General features: G+C 34.2%; 1 protein-coding gene across 1 annotated transcript in view; it reads left to right on the forward strand.

Moving 5' to 3' along the window:
• Positions 1 to 14810, forward strand: part of LOC128016432 (sodium/potassium/calcium exchanger 3-like) — a 41910-nt gene extending 27100 nt beyond the window's left edge. The window contains exons 6-17 of the mRNA XM_052600925.1: positions 256 to 359; positions 518 to 592; positions 804 to 829; positions 1056 to 1109; positions 6076 to 6218; positions 6350 to 6516; positions 7288 to 7501; positions 8480 to 8646; positions 8758 to 8872; positions 10214 to 10326; positions 10411 to 10476; positions 11767 to 14810. Coding sequence (XP_052456885.1) covers positions 256 to 359; positions 518 to 592; positions 804 to 829; positions 1056 to 1109; positions 6076 to 6218; positions 6350 to 6516; positions 7288 to 7501; positions 8480 to 8646; positions 8758 to 8872; positions 10214 to 10326; positions 10411 to 10476; positions 11767 to 11877 — 1355 coding nt within the window. The 3' untranslated portion in view covers positions 11878 to 14810. The remainder of the gene's footprint in view (positions 1 to 255; positions 360 to 517; positions 593 to 803; positions 830 to 1055; positions 1110 to 6075; positions 6219 to 6349; positions 6517 to 7287; positions 7502 to 8479; positions 8647 to 8757; positions 8873 to 10213; positions 10327 to 10410; positions 10477 to 11766) is intronic.
• Positions 14811 to 15830: the final 1020 nt, after the last annotated feature.

Here is a 15830-nt window from a genome sequence, read left to right on the forward strand (position 1 = left end):
GGAATATGGTTGATTGTGTGCAACATTTTTACCTTAAACTTTTGATCATGCCAGTAATTTAGATATTTAGAAATTTGTTTATCAAACACAATACAGAAGGATTTATAGAGTTAAATGGCCAAACTGTGAATATTAATACAATAAGCCCTCTGATTTCACAATTTAAACCACACAGTAAAATGTGCAGTTTGTTAAATGATTAATGTGATTTTGACTATCGCATCTGTGACCATGATTCATGTGCTTGACTGTCAGGTGTATTTATCACAAAGGGAGATGTCGGCGTTGGTACCATTGTTGGGTCAGCAGTCTTCAACATACTGGTCATCATTGGAGTGTGTGGCATCTTTACCCGTCAGGTAGACATACTCTATCTATCAAATCTATCTATCAAAGGAGGTAAACCGTATTAATAATAAGAGTTAATTTAGCCTTTCTTCATTTAAATCGTAATGAACACCTGAAATACGCATATTGCCACAGTTTCTTGTGTGTCTTTTGACCATTTCTGCCCTAGACGGTGGCCCTGACCTGGTGGTCTCTCTTCAGAGACTCACTGTACTACATCTTCTCAGTTCTGGCCTTGATTTTGGTGAGTCTATGTTTAACCGTATATATGAGAGAGGACAAAAAAGAGAGGGGAATAGTAATGCAGTTTCTCCTGTTTTATTAAAGTATGAACATGGCCTCAGTAATGACTCTAGATGATATGAATGACTCTTCAGTAGAGTTTCAATTATGCAATGATGACTTCATCAGCAACCAATATTCATTTAACTTCTTTGATGTCTCTTTTTATCCAGGTTATCTATGATGAAAGAGTTGTATGGTAAGTCGCACCACTGTGTGTTTCCTCTAAACCCATGTCCACATGTTCAAGCAGATGAGAAAAATTGTATTGTATCTGCAGAGGTACTGCAATTATTTAGAAACATTAGGAAGTTCATATGTTTGACGAATAGCTTTTTTAAGATAAAGTGTCTGCTAAATGCATGAATGTAAATGTACACTTATGAGAGTTATTGATATTTGTGTCCATTAATGCATTATTATAGGTGGGAATCAGTGCTTCTGGTCTCCATGTATGGAGTCTACATCCTTATCATGAAGTGAGTATCATGCTGTTTTCATAATCAAAGCGATGATGGGAATGGAAAGTTCTGCGGTTGATCTTATGCCAATGTGCATATTAAATATTACAAACACAGCCAGATCTGTTTCATAATGACAATTGGAATCTACTATGAATAGCTCAAATTAGCAACTGGTTTAAGACATGCTTTTTTTGGCGGGGGGAGGGCATTTAATTATTGCACAAATACCAGTAAATTGACTACTGCAAATATTAGTACATCATGTTGCGTGATTGATCTGAATACCTCATATATATTTTAGATATGAAAGGGAAACTCCTACAAAAGCATATGCAATAACGTCAGTCACAAAAATAACTGCCCACACCTTGTTAGCACTAAATTTTCACTGCATACCTTAAGTAAATCCTGACAGTAGTCTTTTAATGGCAAAAGAGGGCTTGCTCCGGCACAGACCGTTAGTAAATCTGGCCATTTGTGTAAATATTGAATATTTTCATGGTGCATTTAGAAGATATTCAGAGTAGTGTTCATTAATTATTCAGGCCGCTCCAATTTTATCACCCATTTCTGGAACATTTGAGAAGATATTTCAAGATTTTCCAACACATAATTGCATTGTTTCTTTTGAAGTATGGAGCACAATATGATCCCACAATTCATGCTGTAACAGTGCGACTGAGACATTCTACTGACAAGCATGATCACATTTTGATAATTGTTGTTGGTAAAAGCTTAGCCTTAGACACAAGCAAGTCAGTAATATTGCTGTATGTTTTGTAAGTTAAAGAATGCTACATTAATGCACATCATAAATGCTTAAAAATATATCTAAAAAATTATGCCGTGCATTGTGCTGTTTCATATCAGATTCACATTCTATATACTGAACTTGAGAAAACTGTTTTTGGCAGCCAAATGAAAAAAAAATCTCACTCACTCAAACTACTCGAAATATCGATACTGCTCAGTGCGTGAAGGGAACATTTAATATATTGAGAAAATCAGGTTATAGAGAAAGTGTATTTTAATTAAAGCATGGGTTTACACATTTATTGATCAGAGTGGAGGTGTTTAAGTTCTATAAAGATCATCAGAGATATGGACCCAGGAATTTGAAACTAGACACACAGTCTACTTTGGTCCCATCAATGTTGATGGGTGTGTGTGTGTGTGTGTGTGTGTGGTCTTTCCTAGTCTGCCGGGTGTCCACAATCAGTTCCTTGTGTGTTGAGTGCAAGATTATTGTCGGCACACCACTCTGCCAGGTGCTGAACCTTCTCCCTCTAGGCCATTTAATCGTCGCCGCTTATCAGGCTTAACACAGTGGTGTTTTCTGCAAACTTGATTATGGAATTAGAGCCATGTAGAGGGGTATGCAGTCATGGGTGAAAAAGGAAGTAGAGAATTGGGGCCAGGACATAGCCATGTGGTACACCAGTGTTCAAGGTGAGGATGGAGGAGTTGTAATTGTTAATACTGACAGGCTGTAGTCTATTAGTAAGAAAGTCCAGGCACCAGTTGCAGAGAGTAGCGCTGATGCTGAAATCGATGAATGGCATTCTGACATAAGTGTTGCTTTTATCCAGGTAATTCAGGGCAGTGTGGAGAGCTGAGGCGATTAACCCGTTAAGCCGTTGGGTTTTTAGGCGAACTGAAATGGGTCCAGAGTTGGGGGCAGGCATGTTTTTAGATGGGAGAGTACCAGCCTCTCGAAACAAAAAATAAAAAAGTGGTCTTAATTACTTTGAATGTTCATGTGTAGTATATTATTATATTAATGTACAGTAATATTAATTAAATAATAGACCACATAAATGGTTTAAAGAGTACACTTTCATGTTTCTTAACACACTTAAGTTAGGGCTGGACGATTATGGCCTAAACTCGATTAATTGAACATCTTACCTCGATTACGATTAATGAACGATTATTTTGTTTCTGTTTTTTTTTTTGTTTTTTTTTGCCCTCATAGTTCTCTGACAAGGTTTGTACAGTAAATATGATTGACTATTAAAGGTGAGATATTTTTTCCTATTGAAAGAGCGATCTGACATCATAGCTCACTATCAGCAGTTATTTTATCTATCTTCGTAACATTTCTTACTAGGGTGGGGTATAGTTTGTATTTTATCGATTCCGATTCTGCTTATCGATTCCGATTCTTATCGATTCCTAGTTTCGATTCCAGTAACATAAAATATCCAATATATATATAAAAAATAAGTCAAAAATGTAAATGTCAAACATGTATTCTGTGTTTTTACAAAGCATTCTGTTGTAGTTGAATAACATGAACTAAAATCAGCCTACAAAACACTGCAAGAAGAATTTTGCCTGTGCTTTAAAAAAAAATACCATAGCAAAAACAACTAGATTAATATAAATTTCAAATATTAAAGTGTTAAAGACAAGTAAACAGTCAGTAATAAGATAGGAACAAACAAATCAATTAGCAATATCATAAATCAACTAAACAAAATTTCAGGTACAGAAACTTTAATTAAAAGTTTCAAAACACTGCATAGTTTTCTTTTTATAAATAAAGTAAAGATTAATCAAAGATATTAAATATATTCAGTCAAGATCAGTGAATGATTTTCTTTTGTTCTTTGATTAACATTAATGACAGGCAGTGCATTTATTAGGCTCTTTAAGCAAAAATCCTGTACATGTGTGTTTTCTTTCTCATCTGTTTACGTTCACGTAAGACAAAAACGGCTGTATTTATGATATACTGTTGTAGTTTTCTGTATATTGGTCGAAAATATGCAAGAAGTCAGTTTCGACTCGGAACAACCATTTCTACAGCTGAAATAGACGGAACAGTTCGAGAACGGACACAAACTGGGAACCCGCAGCGCGACCGCTGCTCTCTGTGCACGCGCTTGCGCTTCATGTGCGCTGCACACAATCAGGCCGCAAATTATTTCCGTTCCTGCACTTAATCGTTTTTAATCAAATTGAAATGTGAACGCAGGAATCGTTAAGCAGAATCAAAGTTCTTGGAAATTTGGAATCGGTTCTAAAATGGAACCGGTTTTCGATAACCATCCCTATTTCTTACGGATGAAATAATTTTAATTTTTAATTCTTGAGCAATAGCTCAGTGTAAGAGATAAATAAAGATCAGATAAAGATAAATTAGCACAGTACCAGTACGAGTGATTGCGCTTGTGAGTTAGTCATACTGTCTCTATATTATTGTGAAGCTGGGGTTGTAAATAGCGTAGTTCCTTCAAAAGTAGAAAAATATGCTATAATAAGTTTTGAGATTCTAAGCTACTTTAGTGATAAATCACAGGACCGCGCTGACAACTAACTTCTGCGTTCCTCTGTGCGCGCGATCTTCACAGCTATGAGTTCTCGTGCCACAATGCAGCTGCGCGAACATGGTAGCTCGATATTAATAATACACATCCGATCATCTAATCGATTGAATTTCCAAACCATAAAACAAATACAACTGACAAAGTTTAGTTAAGACACAAGGCCATCACTATGTGTTGAACCTGCGTTCACCTCCGTGTTTTGCTTTTATGCCACTGACTGGACGGGGCAGAGTCATGTGGCTACACATGCGCTAGTATGCTTTCAAGGGGGAAGTATTAACATGATTAAAAAAACGAAATAACCAACATGGGATAATTACGTCGGTTAGAGGTTCTGAATTTCGGTCTCGATTACTTTTTGATTAATCGTCCAGCCCTAACTTAAGTACACTTTTAAAAAGTGCACTTTGCAATGATGTCAAATAAAAAGTTTGTTAAATTTAAAAGACAATATAAATAATGATGAAATTGCATATATAGATGTACTTAAGTCCTACAAAATGTAATCTACAGTACATTTCCATTTAATTAAGTGTTCAAAAACAATCAGTTTGCAAAACTGTACTTTTTCGCAAGGTTTTTTTTTTGTTTGTTTTTTGTTTTTTTACTTTTTAACATCTATTGATCTAAAAATATAATTAAATATTAATAATTATTAATAATTAAGTACTATTACTTAAATTCTTATCAACGGGAGAGAACATTTGTTAAAAAAGACAGCTATTGAGTCTGTTTTATTAGCATAGCAATTTTTAATGATGCATACTGTACTGTGCTTAAAAGAAGTGTTGCTGAAACTTGTGCCTGAAAACTACTTGAATGCTAATGTGTTAAGGAGAAACTCCCTGGATGGTTACGTTTGAGAGGAAGAAAGCAGGAAAGTTGTACAACAAACAATGATAAAATTAATACTTAATTTGCAACTTATTTTCAAGATCAAATAATAGCCCACATCCAAATGTCTTGACCTCTCTGTTGCTTCAATCATGTCTGTTTTCTAGCTTTTCTTCTCTTTATTGCTCTGCTATTGCAAATGCATGACACCTCTTGCATGTGTATGAGGGAGAGGATCATGTTTCATTTATTTGGAAAGGAGAGCTGATGGGTACTAGTGTTGTAGAGACAACACAGCTTCTAGAGAGATAAGGATCTTCTACATGACAACAACCTTCATTAAGCACCTTTTAAGGCCATTAGGGGAGGCTTGAGCTCTTCAAGCCTCAGATAAACATCCCTCCTCTCTGTTTTGTTGGAGGAGGGAGGCTGAAGCATTTTTTCCACAGAGATGTTGATAATTCAAGATATTACACATTTATCCCATACAGATACAACAGCCCTGTTGAAAAGATGAAGAATAGGTTGTGTTTTGAAATGCTGGTTTGCGTTATGTTGCCAGCAGATGCCTTAAAAAGACACAGTGACTCAAAAACCTTTGGAGAAACTAAACTGTGAAAATGAGGAATGTATACAAGATAACACCCATTTACTGCCATTATAAAGCTGGGAAGAGCCAGGACATTTTTAAATGAAACTCTGATTGTATTCTTCTGAAAGAAGAAAGTCATATACACCTAGGATGACTTGAGGGTGAGTAAATCATGGGGTATTTTTTATTTTTGGGTGAACTATCCCTTGAATCTCATTGGCAGGTTTAACAGTCAGATTGCCAGCTTTGTTCAGAGATCATGTGGCAGTCCAGGCCAATGTTGTGTCAGGAGACAAATATCCAGAGATAAAGAGGCTGATGAAGCGGGAACAGATGGCAACACCTCCTTGGTGCTGTTGAGGAAAGGTACATGCATGCATGCCTTTTTTGCATTGACTTTTGTTTTGTATGAGATGCATTGCTTCTCATAACATGCATATCCAGTGTAGAATCTGGGTCCTGAAGCAGAAGCAATTTTTACCTGTATTTATTGTCAGCTCCAGCAGGTTCGCCGCAGGAGTCTCCAGTAGTGATGGTGGATGAGCTGCTCATCTTAAGGCCACACCAGCTCTCGTTCCCAGAGGCTGGACTGCGTGTCATGATCACACCACATTTCTCTCCACGCACCCGTCTCTCTATGGCCGGACGCATGCTCATCAGTGAGGTGAACTCCAACATCACTCTTTCATTTATTATTATTATTATTTTATGTTAACTAATACAGACATTTTCCTTTGAAATTTAGTTTTTAATATATTTTTAAGTAGAAATAAGTATTTGGAAAATTTTTATTTAAATACACATTTGTAGTTAAAATTTGTTCAATATTGAGCTGTAAAATTTTTATTTTCAAAGTTGTAAATAAATCAACCATAAGTAAATAAATGAGAAAATAATCATATTTCATTTTTTTCTAAAAAACAATGTCATGATTAATTCAGTGTTACTTGCTGTTTCTTTGTAATTAATTGTAACTATTTTTTTTTTGTGTGTGTGTGTGTGTGTGTAGTAATAAAATGTATTATTTTATATATAAAACTTTGTTTTCAGATAAAAAATAATGTGGTAGATATTTGTGGTGCTGGTTTACAAAATCACTATTTAACTTGAAGGATGTTTTGATATTACTGAAGACAAATATGTCTGATAAGTTATTTTTATTATGCATATCATATGTTCTATATTGCTATCGCTGTAAAAAAAAACTTTTAAGTATTTAATAAAAAAGATTATTGGAACATGTTTTACTAATATATATATTGGTGCAATTGTTTTTTTTTGTTTTTTTTTCAGTATAAATTACCCCAATTGCTAAATTGAAAAGTGAGTCAATTCTTGAATTAAGAATCTGGTTCAGGCCTGTATGATGCAACTGGCATTGACACTAATGACACACCAAAATGTAAATTCCTCTCTTCTTCTTTGCTCTTCTCAGAGACAGAGATTGCTCCAGGAGAATAAGATGAACAGGACCTCAGGGAAGACATTTGGTTCTAGAGGAATAGTAAATGGAGGAAGTGTTGAAGCACAGCAAACACCCGAGGACACAGAAATGACGGATGGCAAGAACGGAGCAAAGGTGGAACACTCTCAACATGAGGAAGAGGATGAGGACGGGGACGAAATGTTCAAACCTCACCATTTTCCTGGTTAGTGCATTTAACCAGATCGAATGCAAATTAGTATTAAAAACATGCAGACATTGTTTCGTATTGGTTTATTCTGCTGCTTGTGGTAGGCTTTCAATCACATAATCTAGGAGAATCTCCAGTTACCTTTATCTAGTATGTATACAACTGGATGTAATGTCAAGTCAAATCAGGTCACATTTATATATTTAGTGCTCTATACAACACAGATTAAAGCAGCTTCACGTTAAAGCAACTGTTCAGCCATACATTTAAATGTACTCACCCTCAGGCCATCTAAGGTGAGATCTTTTGGAGAAATGTAGGATTGCATCACTGTCTCTCCAGTGGACCCTCTACAGTGAATGGGTGCCGTCAGAATGAGAGTCCAAACAGCTGATAAAAACATCACAATAATCCACAAGTAATACACAGCACTACAGTCCATCAAGTCATGTCTTGTGAAGCCAAGTTTTAAACTGTTACTTTCGTCTAAAAAGTCAAATCCATAATATTGCTTTCTCCAGTAAAGTCGTCCCGTCTCAATCAGGAGAGAAATCTGCACAAATCAACCACAGTTTACAAGCCAAAACAGTCCAAAACAGCCCTAGACAAACATGTAGGTGGATTGTTATGTGAGAGACAACAGGAGATTGACTTTTTCACTGGAGGAAGCATCTTTATGGATTATGGACTCATAGTTTAGCCGAAAGTTACAGTTTAAAGTAAAAAATGTCTTAACAATGGATTTGTTTCATACAAACACACAGCTTTTGGCTTCACAAGATGTTAACTGATGGAGCGGGTTGGATTACTTTTTGGGTGAACTATTCCTTTAAGATAGGACCATTATTGTCAATCTCAGGAAATAATTGTGTGTATGTATATATATATATATATATGTATATATAATTATTATTATTTTTTTTTTTCAAAAAAAGAAATAGTACTCTGAAAATGTCCTTTGGTTATTTATTCTGTGTATCTTGTGTGCATTAGCTGGCTACAGTGCGCGTCTGAAGTGGCTGGTGTCCTGGCCGCTCGCTGTTCTGCTGTATTGCACGGTCCCTAACTGTGTTTTGCCGCGTTGGCATCGCTGGTTCATGATCACCTTCATTGCATCAACCCTCTGGATTGCTATTTTTTCCTACCTCATGGTGTGGATGGTAAGAAAAAGATGCAAAATAGACACCTTTATTGAATATAGCACTCTTTACGATTCATTCTATTAGTTGGTGGATTATCTGATTTCTGTCATTATCTGGTGTGTTTTGCAGGTCACCATCATCAGCTACACACTTGGTATTCCTGATTACATCATGGGAATCACTTTCCTGGCTGCTGGCACTAGTGTACCCGACTGCATGGCCAGCCTCATCGTCGCCCGCCAAGGTGTGTCACCTGCATATGCACATAAAGATTTTTGTATGCATGCTTTTATCTTTAAGATTCATTTTATATACAATCTTGAAGATAGATAGATAGATAGATAGATAGATAGATAGATAGATAGATAGATAGATAGATAGATAGATAGATAGATAGATAGATAGTGTTTGCTTAGATAGATAGATAGATAGATAGATAGATAGATAGATAGATAGATAGATAGATAGATAGATAGATAGATAGATAGATAGATAGTGTTTGCTTAGATAGATAGATAGATAGATAGATAGATAGATAGATAGATAGATAGATAGATAGATAGATAGATAGATAGATAGTGTTTGCTTAGATAAATAGATAGATAGATAGATAGATAGATAGATAGATAGATAGATAGATAGATAGATAGATAGATAGATAGATAGATAGATAGATAGATAGATAGATAGATAATGTTTGCTTAGATAGATAGATAGATAGTGTTTGCTTAGATAGATAGATAGATAGATAGATAGATAGATAGATAGATAGATAGATAGATAGATAGATAGATAGATAGATAGATAGATAGATAATGTTTGCTTAGATAGATAGATAGATAGTGTTTGCTTAGATAGATAGATAGACAGATAGATAGATAGATAGATAGATAGATAGATAATGTTTGCTTAGATAGATAGATAGATAGTGTTTGCTTAGATAGATAGATAGACAGATAGATAGATAGATAGATAATGTTTGCTTAGATAGATAGATAGATAGTGTTTGCTTAGATAGATAGATAGACAGATAGATAGATAGATAGATAATGTTTGCTTAGATAGATAGATAGATAGATAGATAGTGTTTGCTTAGATAGATAGATAGATAGATAGATAGATAGATAGATAGATAGATAGATAGATAGATAGATAGATAGATAGATAGATAGATAGATAGATAGATAGATAGATAGATAGTGTTTGCTTAGATAGATAGATAGATAGATAGATAGATAGATAGATAGATAGATAGATAGATAGATAGATAGATAGATAGATAGATAGATAGATAGATAGATAGTGTTTGCTTAGATAGATAGATAGATAGATAGATAGATAGATAGATAGATAGATAGATAGATAGATAGATAGATTTTTTTTGTATTCTAATAGCATATTTTATCATGTTTGTGGCATGTTTTAGCATTATGATAGCATATTTAATGTTGCTAACATGTAGCATGTTACTAGCATGTTTTAACACATTGCTAGCACATTTTAGCATGTTTCGGTATGTTGTTTTAACATGTTTTAGCTTGTTATTTGTAAAATACATTATATTCTCATTTTAATTGTGTCTCAGGAATGGGGGACATGGCCGTGTCAAACTCCATTGGCAGCAATATCTTTGACATCCTGCTGGGACTGGGCTTCCCCTGGGCTCTGAGGACGCTAGTAGTAGATCATGGATCCGCAGTGAGTCTTTGACTTGTACTGTTAGTCCAGTGCAGATGTGATTCTGCTGATGCTTTCCTCTGACCGCGCTGTGTCTTTTGTCAGATATTCATCAATAATAAAGGCCTGGTCTATTCTGTCATCCTGCTGCTCGCATCAGTCTTCCTCACGGTGAGTGATGACTACCCAAAATCACAACACACGAGAACAAACACCAGAGGCCTTGGGGATCCAGAATTGTTAAGACTTTGCAGCACCACAGATCTCACAGGCTTAATTGGCAATTTAGTTTAAAAATGTTAAAATATTTCATAAAAGATAGAGGAATAGATCATAGAAATCTACACTGAGCTTATCTCATATGGGTCACTGCTCTACAGCAGGGTTTCCCAGATGGTGGTTGGTGAGGGAACTGCAGAGGGAGGAGGCTAATAATTATTTCAGGTGTATTTAAAAATAAAATAATTAAAAGAGGCTGCCCAATATCCAATATTTCTCTGGACAGAAGTTCACTGAATTTATAAATAATTGTAATATGAAGTTGTGTAAAGCCCTGTGTATAAATAATTATTAAACAAAATAATTTACTTAATGAAAAAAAAACTGGGTGTGATTTGTAAAAAAATAAATAGATAAAAATAAATAAAAAGCACAGATGGTTGATATTGGAGCAAGATTGTCATCATTGACATTTAGACAGTGTAGGTTAAAATAAAATAAATAAATAAAATGAACATAAAAATGAACATTAAAAATACAACAAATATTTAAGGCGATTTAACTTATTTAAATATTACATTAATTTAATTATTAGATTAATTGTATTAATTCATTCTAATATATATATATATATATATATATATATATATATATATATATATATATATATATATATATAAAATTAAATATTAAATATAAAGTGTATTTTTAACAATTATCTTGAATATCAACGTATTTATACAATTTACAGAACTCATGGAGTATTAAGGTAAGCTGTCAATCATTTTGAACACATTTCAACCATCTATCTTAAAAAACATTTATCTTTATCCATATTAGTCCAGAATAAGTCGTAGTGTCGTGCACATTTTATGAGGCTATTTGTGGTGACAAAACTAACATCTGTATCAAATCTGGCCTCACGCTGATGATGGAAATTGCTAGTGAAACTGTTGACCTGCCATTTATAAACATTAGCCTTAAAATTATAATGTAATGTTAATCAGATCAGTTATGTTCCACTCAGGTGAATCTATAAGGCAAGTTTTAATATGCCAGTAGGAGAACATACATCACCATCTGCTGTGGGAAATGGGAAATGCATCTTGTCTGACCAGAAGCAGGAATATAAATGACTGACCCGAAAGGGGGACTGAAATCCCCCAATTGCATCCCGATTACATACATTCACAGTGCTGTTAGTGTCTATGCTGACTCTGTGTGTGTGTGTGTGTGTCGTAGGTCCTGAGTGTGCATCTAAACGGCTGGAAGCTGGATCGGAAACTAGGTCTTGGTCTCCTGCTCCTTTACTCCATCTTTCTGCTCTGCTCCATCCTCTTCGGTCAGCTCTAGAGCCGCTGACACACTCTTCAGTGTGTTCTTGTTATGTTTCATTTTTATACTGCTTTGACTGTAGATCAGGTACTAAATCTTGGCTGATTTCATGCCTGCGTACAGTGTAGCAGCAAAGGGAAATGTTATGCTCTACAGAAACAACCTCAGAATGGTTTTCAAGATCTGGTCAGTCCTTTGTTCTGACCACAGCAGGAACGGATACAGTTTTTGATTGCCCAGTTAAGGACTGCTTCAAGCTGAAAGGTTTACTGTATTATAAAATAGTTTCTGTCTTCAGTCAACCAAACTTACAGAAACACTGAAGTATTACAATCATGCACGGTTTACCTGCTCATGGCTCAGTAATTCTTCTTTGCAGTGTTTTACCCTTGTGGAAAAGAAATACATTTTAGCATACTTAATTACATTCATTTACAGTATTTATTTTTCTATTCTTTAAGTGTAAACTGAATGTAATATTTTCATACAATTAATTGCATGTTATTTGCAATTAATGCAATTGTGTTATATAGCTTAAATTTATATTAAATGCAATTAGTTGAACTTAGGAGTGATTTTTGACCCACTTAAGTAGGACTTAATTTTATAATTACTTCTGTTGTCTTTAAAATATAGTTGAATTGTAAAGTCTTTAAATATATTTCTAATTACACGTGTAATGGTGAAGTTGGAATCTAGAACATTTAAAATATTGTTATTAACTTTAAATGCCACATTAAATAACAATACAGTTCAAATTATAATCTAGTACTTTACATGTGCTGGAGTATGTTAGTCAACACATCAAAAGTGTGCTTCTTTAAAACATGACAAAAGATTATTAAAATGATTTAAAATTAAAGTTGACATCGTTAGTGTAATTTTAAAAAGTGTACTTAAGTGTGTTCGGAAACAGCCCTCTCTTCAAGTCACTTAAGTGTGCTTGCATGTGAAAAATATTATATGCTGTTTTTTTTTTTTTTAGATTTTAAGTACACTCCAAGTGCAAATTCAATACATTTAAGCAGACTTCTATTTCACAAGGGTAGGCCTGTTTCTGTGTTGCAAGATCACTGATAAACAGCACAAAAGCACTAGGACATTTCACAGGTTGTATTACTCCGCCAGTCTGCGTTCACAGTGTTTCAGCCTATATATGTGGCCCTTTCTCACTTTCTCACTTATAGTGCAGCTGGACTAGAGTGTTTACAAAATGAAGTGAATGGGTGCCGTCAGAATGAGAGTCCAAACAGCTGATAAAAACAACACAGTAATCCACATCACTCCAGTCCATCAGTTAACGTCTTATGAAGAGAAAGGCTTTCTCCAGAGAGCACTATTGTATTGTTTTATTCTGACAAAAAAACACAAAAAAGACCAAAAACGAACATATTCGTTAAACTACTGCACACACAACACAAATAGCCTTAAATTGATTCGTTAAATATTGTTTTGATGAAAATGTAATCACTAATTTGTGAATTATAGAGCTAGTTCGCCCCAAAATTACAACTGTCATCATTGATGTCGAAACAAACCTGTCCTTCGGTGGAACATAAAAGAAAATATTTTGAGAAATGTCTCGGTGTTTTGTTTTTGTCCATACAATGTAAGTCAAAGGTCTCCAGAACTAACTGGGTACCAACATTCCTTAAAATATCATCTTTTGTGAAATGATTTTTGGGTGAACTATCCCTTTAAGAATCAATCGACACTCGTCACACAAAAGTAAACTAGCACAGCAGACTATTAAAGTTTGCTAGTTGACGTTTGTTGTGGATATAATACATCATTTGGAATGACAAGGGTTAACCAAACGAACAACTCTTCAGTAAATCACAGATTAATGTATTTCTGTTGACTGATGGTAATGTAATCCATATGAATATCAGTATGTCAGCATGTAGCCCACGAAAAATGAACTGTACTCTGATGACTTGTTTTTTAATTGTACTCAAATTTCATGTACTTGGTTTTTGTAATCAGATTATGTAATAGCACTAGTTATATAAAGACTGTTTATTTCCTGTAGTTATTGACCAAGTAATCACGTTGTGGTAATTCTGTCTTTAATCAGTTTGCACTGACTGTAGCAATACTTCTGAATTCATAGACTGATAATTTGTCTTTGATGATTCATGTGCGTGTGGGAATATTTGTAGAAACATAATAGGTCTTTTAGCGATAAAGTAATATATATTTAAGCAACAACAACACAGGTTTGCCTGTAGTAGTAATTTAATGTGATTGTATTTTTGATAGTTGTTTTCTTGATGGATGTTTTTAAAAAGAGGTTTGTAACTGGTTGTTATAGAATATAATATATGTGCACTGATTTTTTTTTTAGTGAAATTTCAGATCATCCCCCTTAAAAACAAAAACAAATAATAATAATAATTTTAATAGTTGTAATTGGAAAATACGATATTTATAGAAAATGCTATATGGGGAATATTTAGGGTTATTTGTTATTTATGTAGATTTAGACCTGTTTGTTATTAAGTATGAGAGTACACAAAATTACTGTCTATATTTAACTACGATTTGCCTAGTTTTATAAATTCTAGTTGGAAGTGTTTTTAATATTTCTATATTGCATAGAAATGGATATGGTGTGAGTAGTGTTGTTAGACTGGAGGGAAATCAGTGAGTCTAGCAATAATGTCTACTCTATACGGTTGTAAATTTCACTGTTGATAACAGTTGTTGGCATGTATATAGATAAGCAGTCTGTGAGTTCTGTCCTGTGAGATTCATCTAATTTTGTAAATAGTGGTAACACTGAGATGATATTTGCTGAATGGTTAGTGCAATTACAAAACGGTGATGTCACTAAATAATGATTATGGTGGAGAGGGAAAATTCAAATGCTTCATGCCTTTTCCATAAAGGAATGCTGTAGAAAAAAACACTATTATATATTGTGTGCAATAAAATGTGCAATAATAAAATGAGAGGTTCTGTCCAGTTATTTTAGCATCATTGAGATTCCATTATAGGTTTTTATTAATAGTTTACACACACACACACACACACACACACATATATATATATATATATATATATATATATATATATATATAATTAAATTTTAATTAAAAAAAAGCTTTTTATTGTGACTGGTTAATAATGTTTACATTAGTTTTTCATTTATTTCAGTATTCATTTTCATTTTAATAATTGTTTTGTCAGGTTTACAAGTTTTGAATGTCTATTGTTTTTTATTAATTTCTATTTCAGTTTTAGTTTGTTATGTCAGTACATAAATTTTAAACTAAAATGGGAAATGTTTCCTTGGCATCTAACTGTTTTAATACTTTCAGTTTTTATGGTTTCAACTAAATCCATTCTAAAATTACTTTAGTCTTAAAAAGTTATAATAGTGCAAATATTGTGTTCTTTAAAGGGGACCTAATAAGCAAAATTCACTTTTGTATTGTTTTTGAAAATAATTATGCGTTGGTAGTGTGTACAAAAACCACACTGTTGTGGTAAATATTTATCCACTCAATTAGTTATTTACCCCATAAATTAAAAGAAATGTATCTCAAAATGAGCTGTTCAGGAATGTTCTCCAATGTGATGTCATTCTGAATAAGCTCCGCCCACCACTGGTAAGGATCTCTACCTTATTAACTAAATTAGCATATCTGCATGAGGTTAGTGACTCACCGAAAGCACTCGAGACACCTAGGATGGCACATCCAACTTGTGAAACCTGCTGAAATATTCTGTGAAGACCACCCAGCGGCAAAGCATGCATCTCGAACAGATGGTCCCTTTAGACCAGGCCCATGAAGAGGAAACTGACCTAATCATATGGGCTCTGATACTGAGAGTGCATTCCTGTCTCTGACATTCACTATCCAGTAAGATGGTGCTCTGAGCCTCAGCGTCATGCAAGGTCGACAGATCAGAAGACAAAGCGGGCAAAGAAATGACTAACGCTTTAAAAGGGGGTAGAAAGTGGT

Source organism: Carassius gibelio, chromosome A7 (genome assembly GCF_023724105.1).
Source record: "Carassius gibelio isolate Cgi1373 ecotype wild population from Czech Republic chromosome A7, carGib1.2-hapl.c, whole genome shotgun sequence".
NCBI classification, from domain to species: Eukaryota; Metazoa; Chordata; class Actinopteri; order Cypriniformes; family Cyprinidae; genus Carassius; species Carassius gibelio.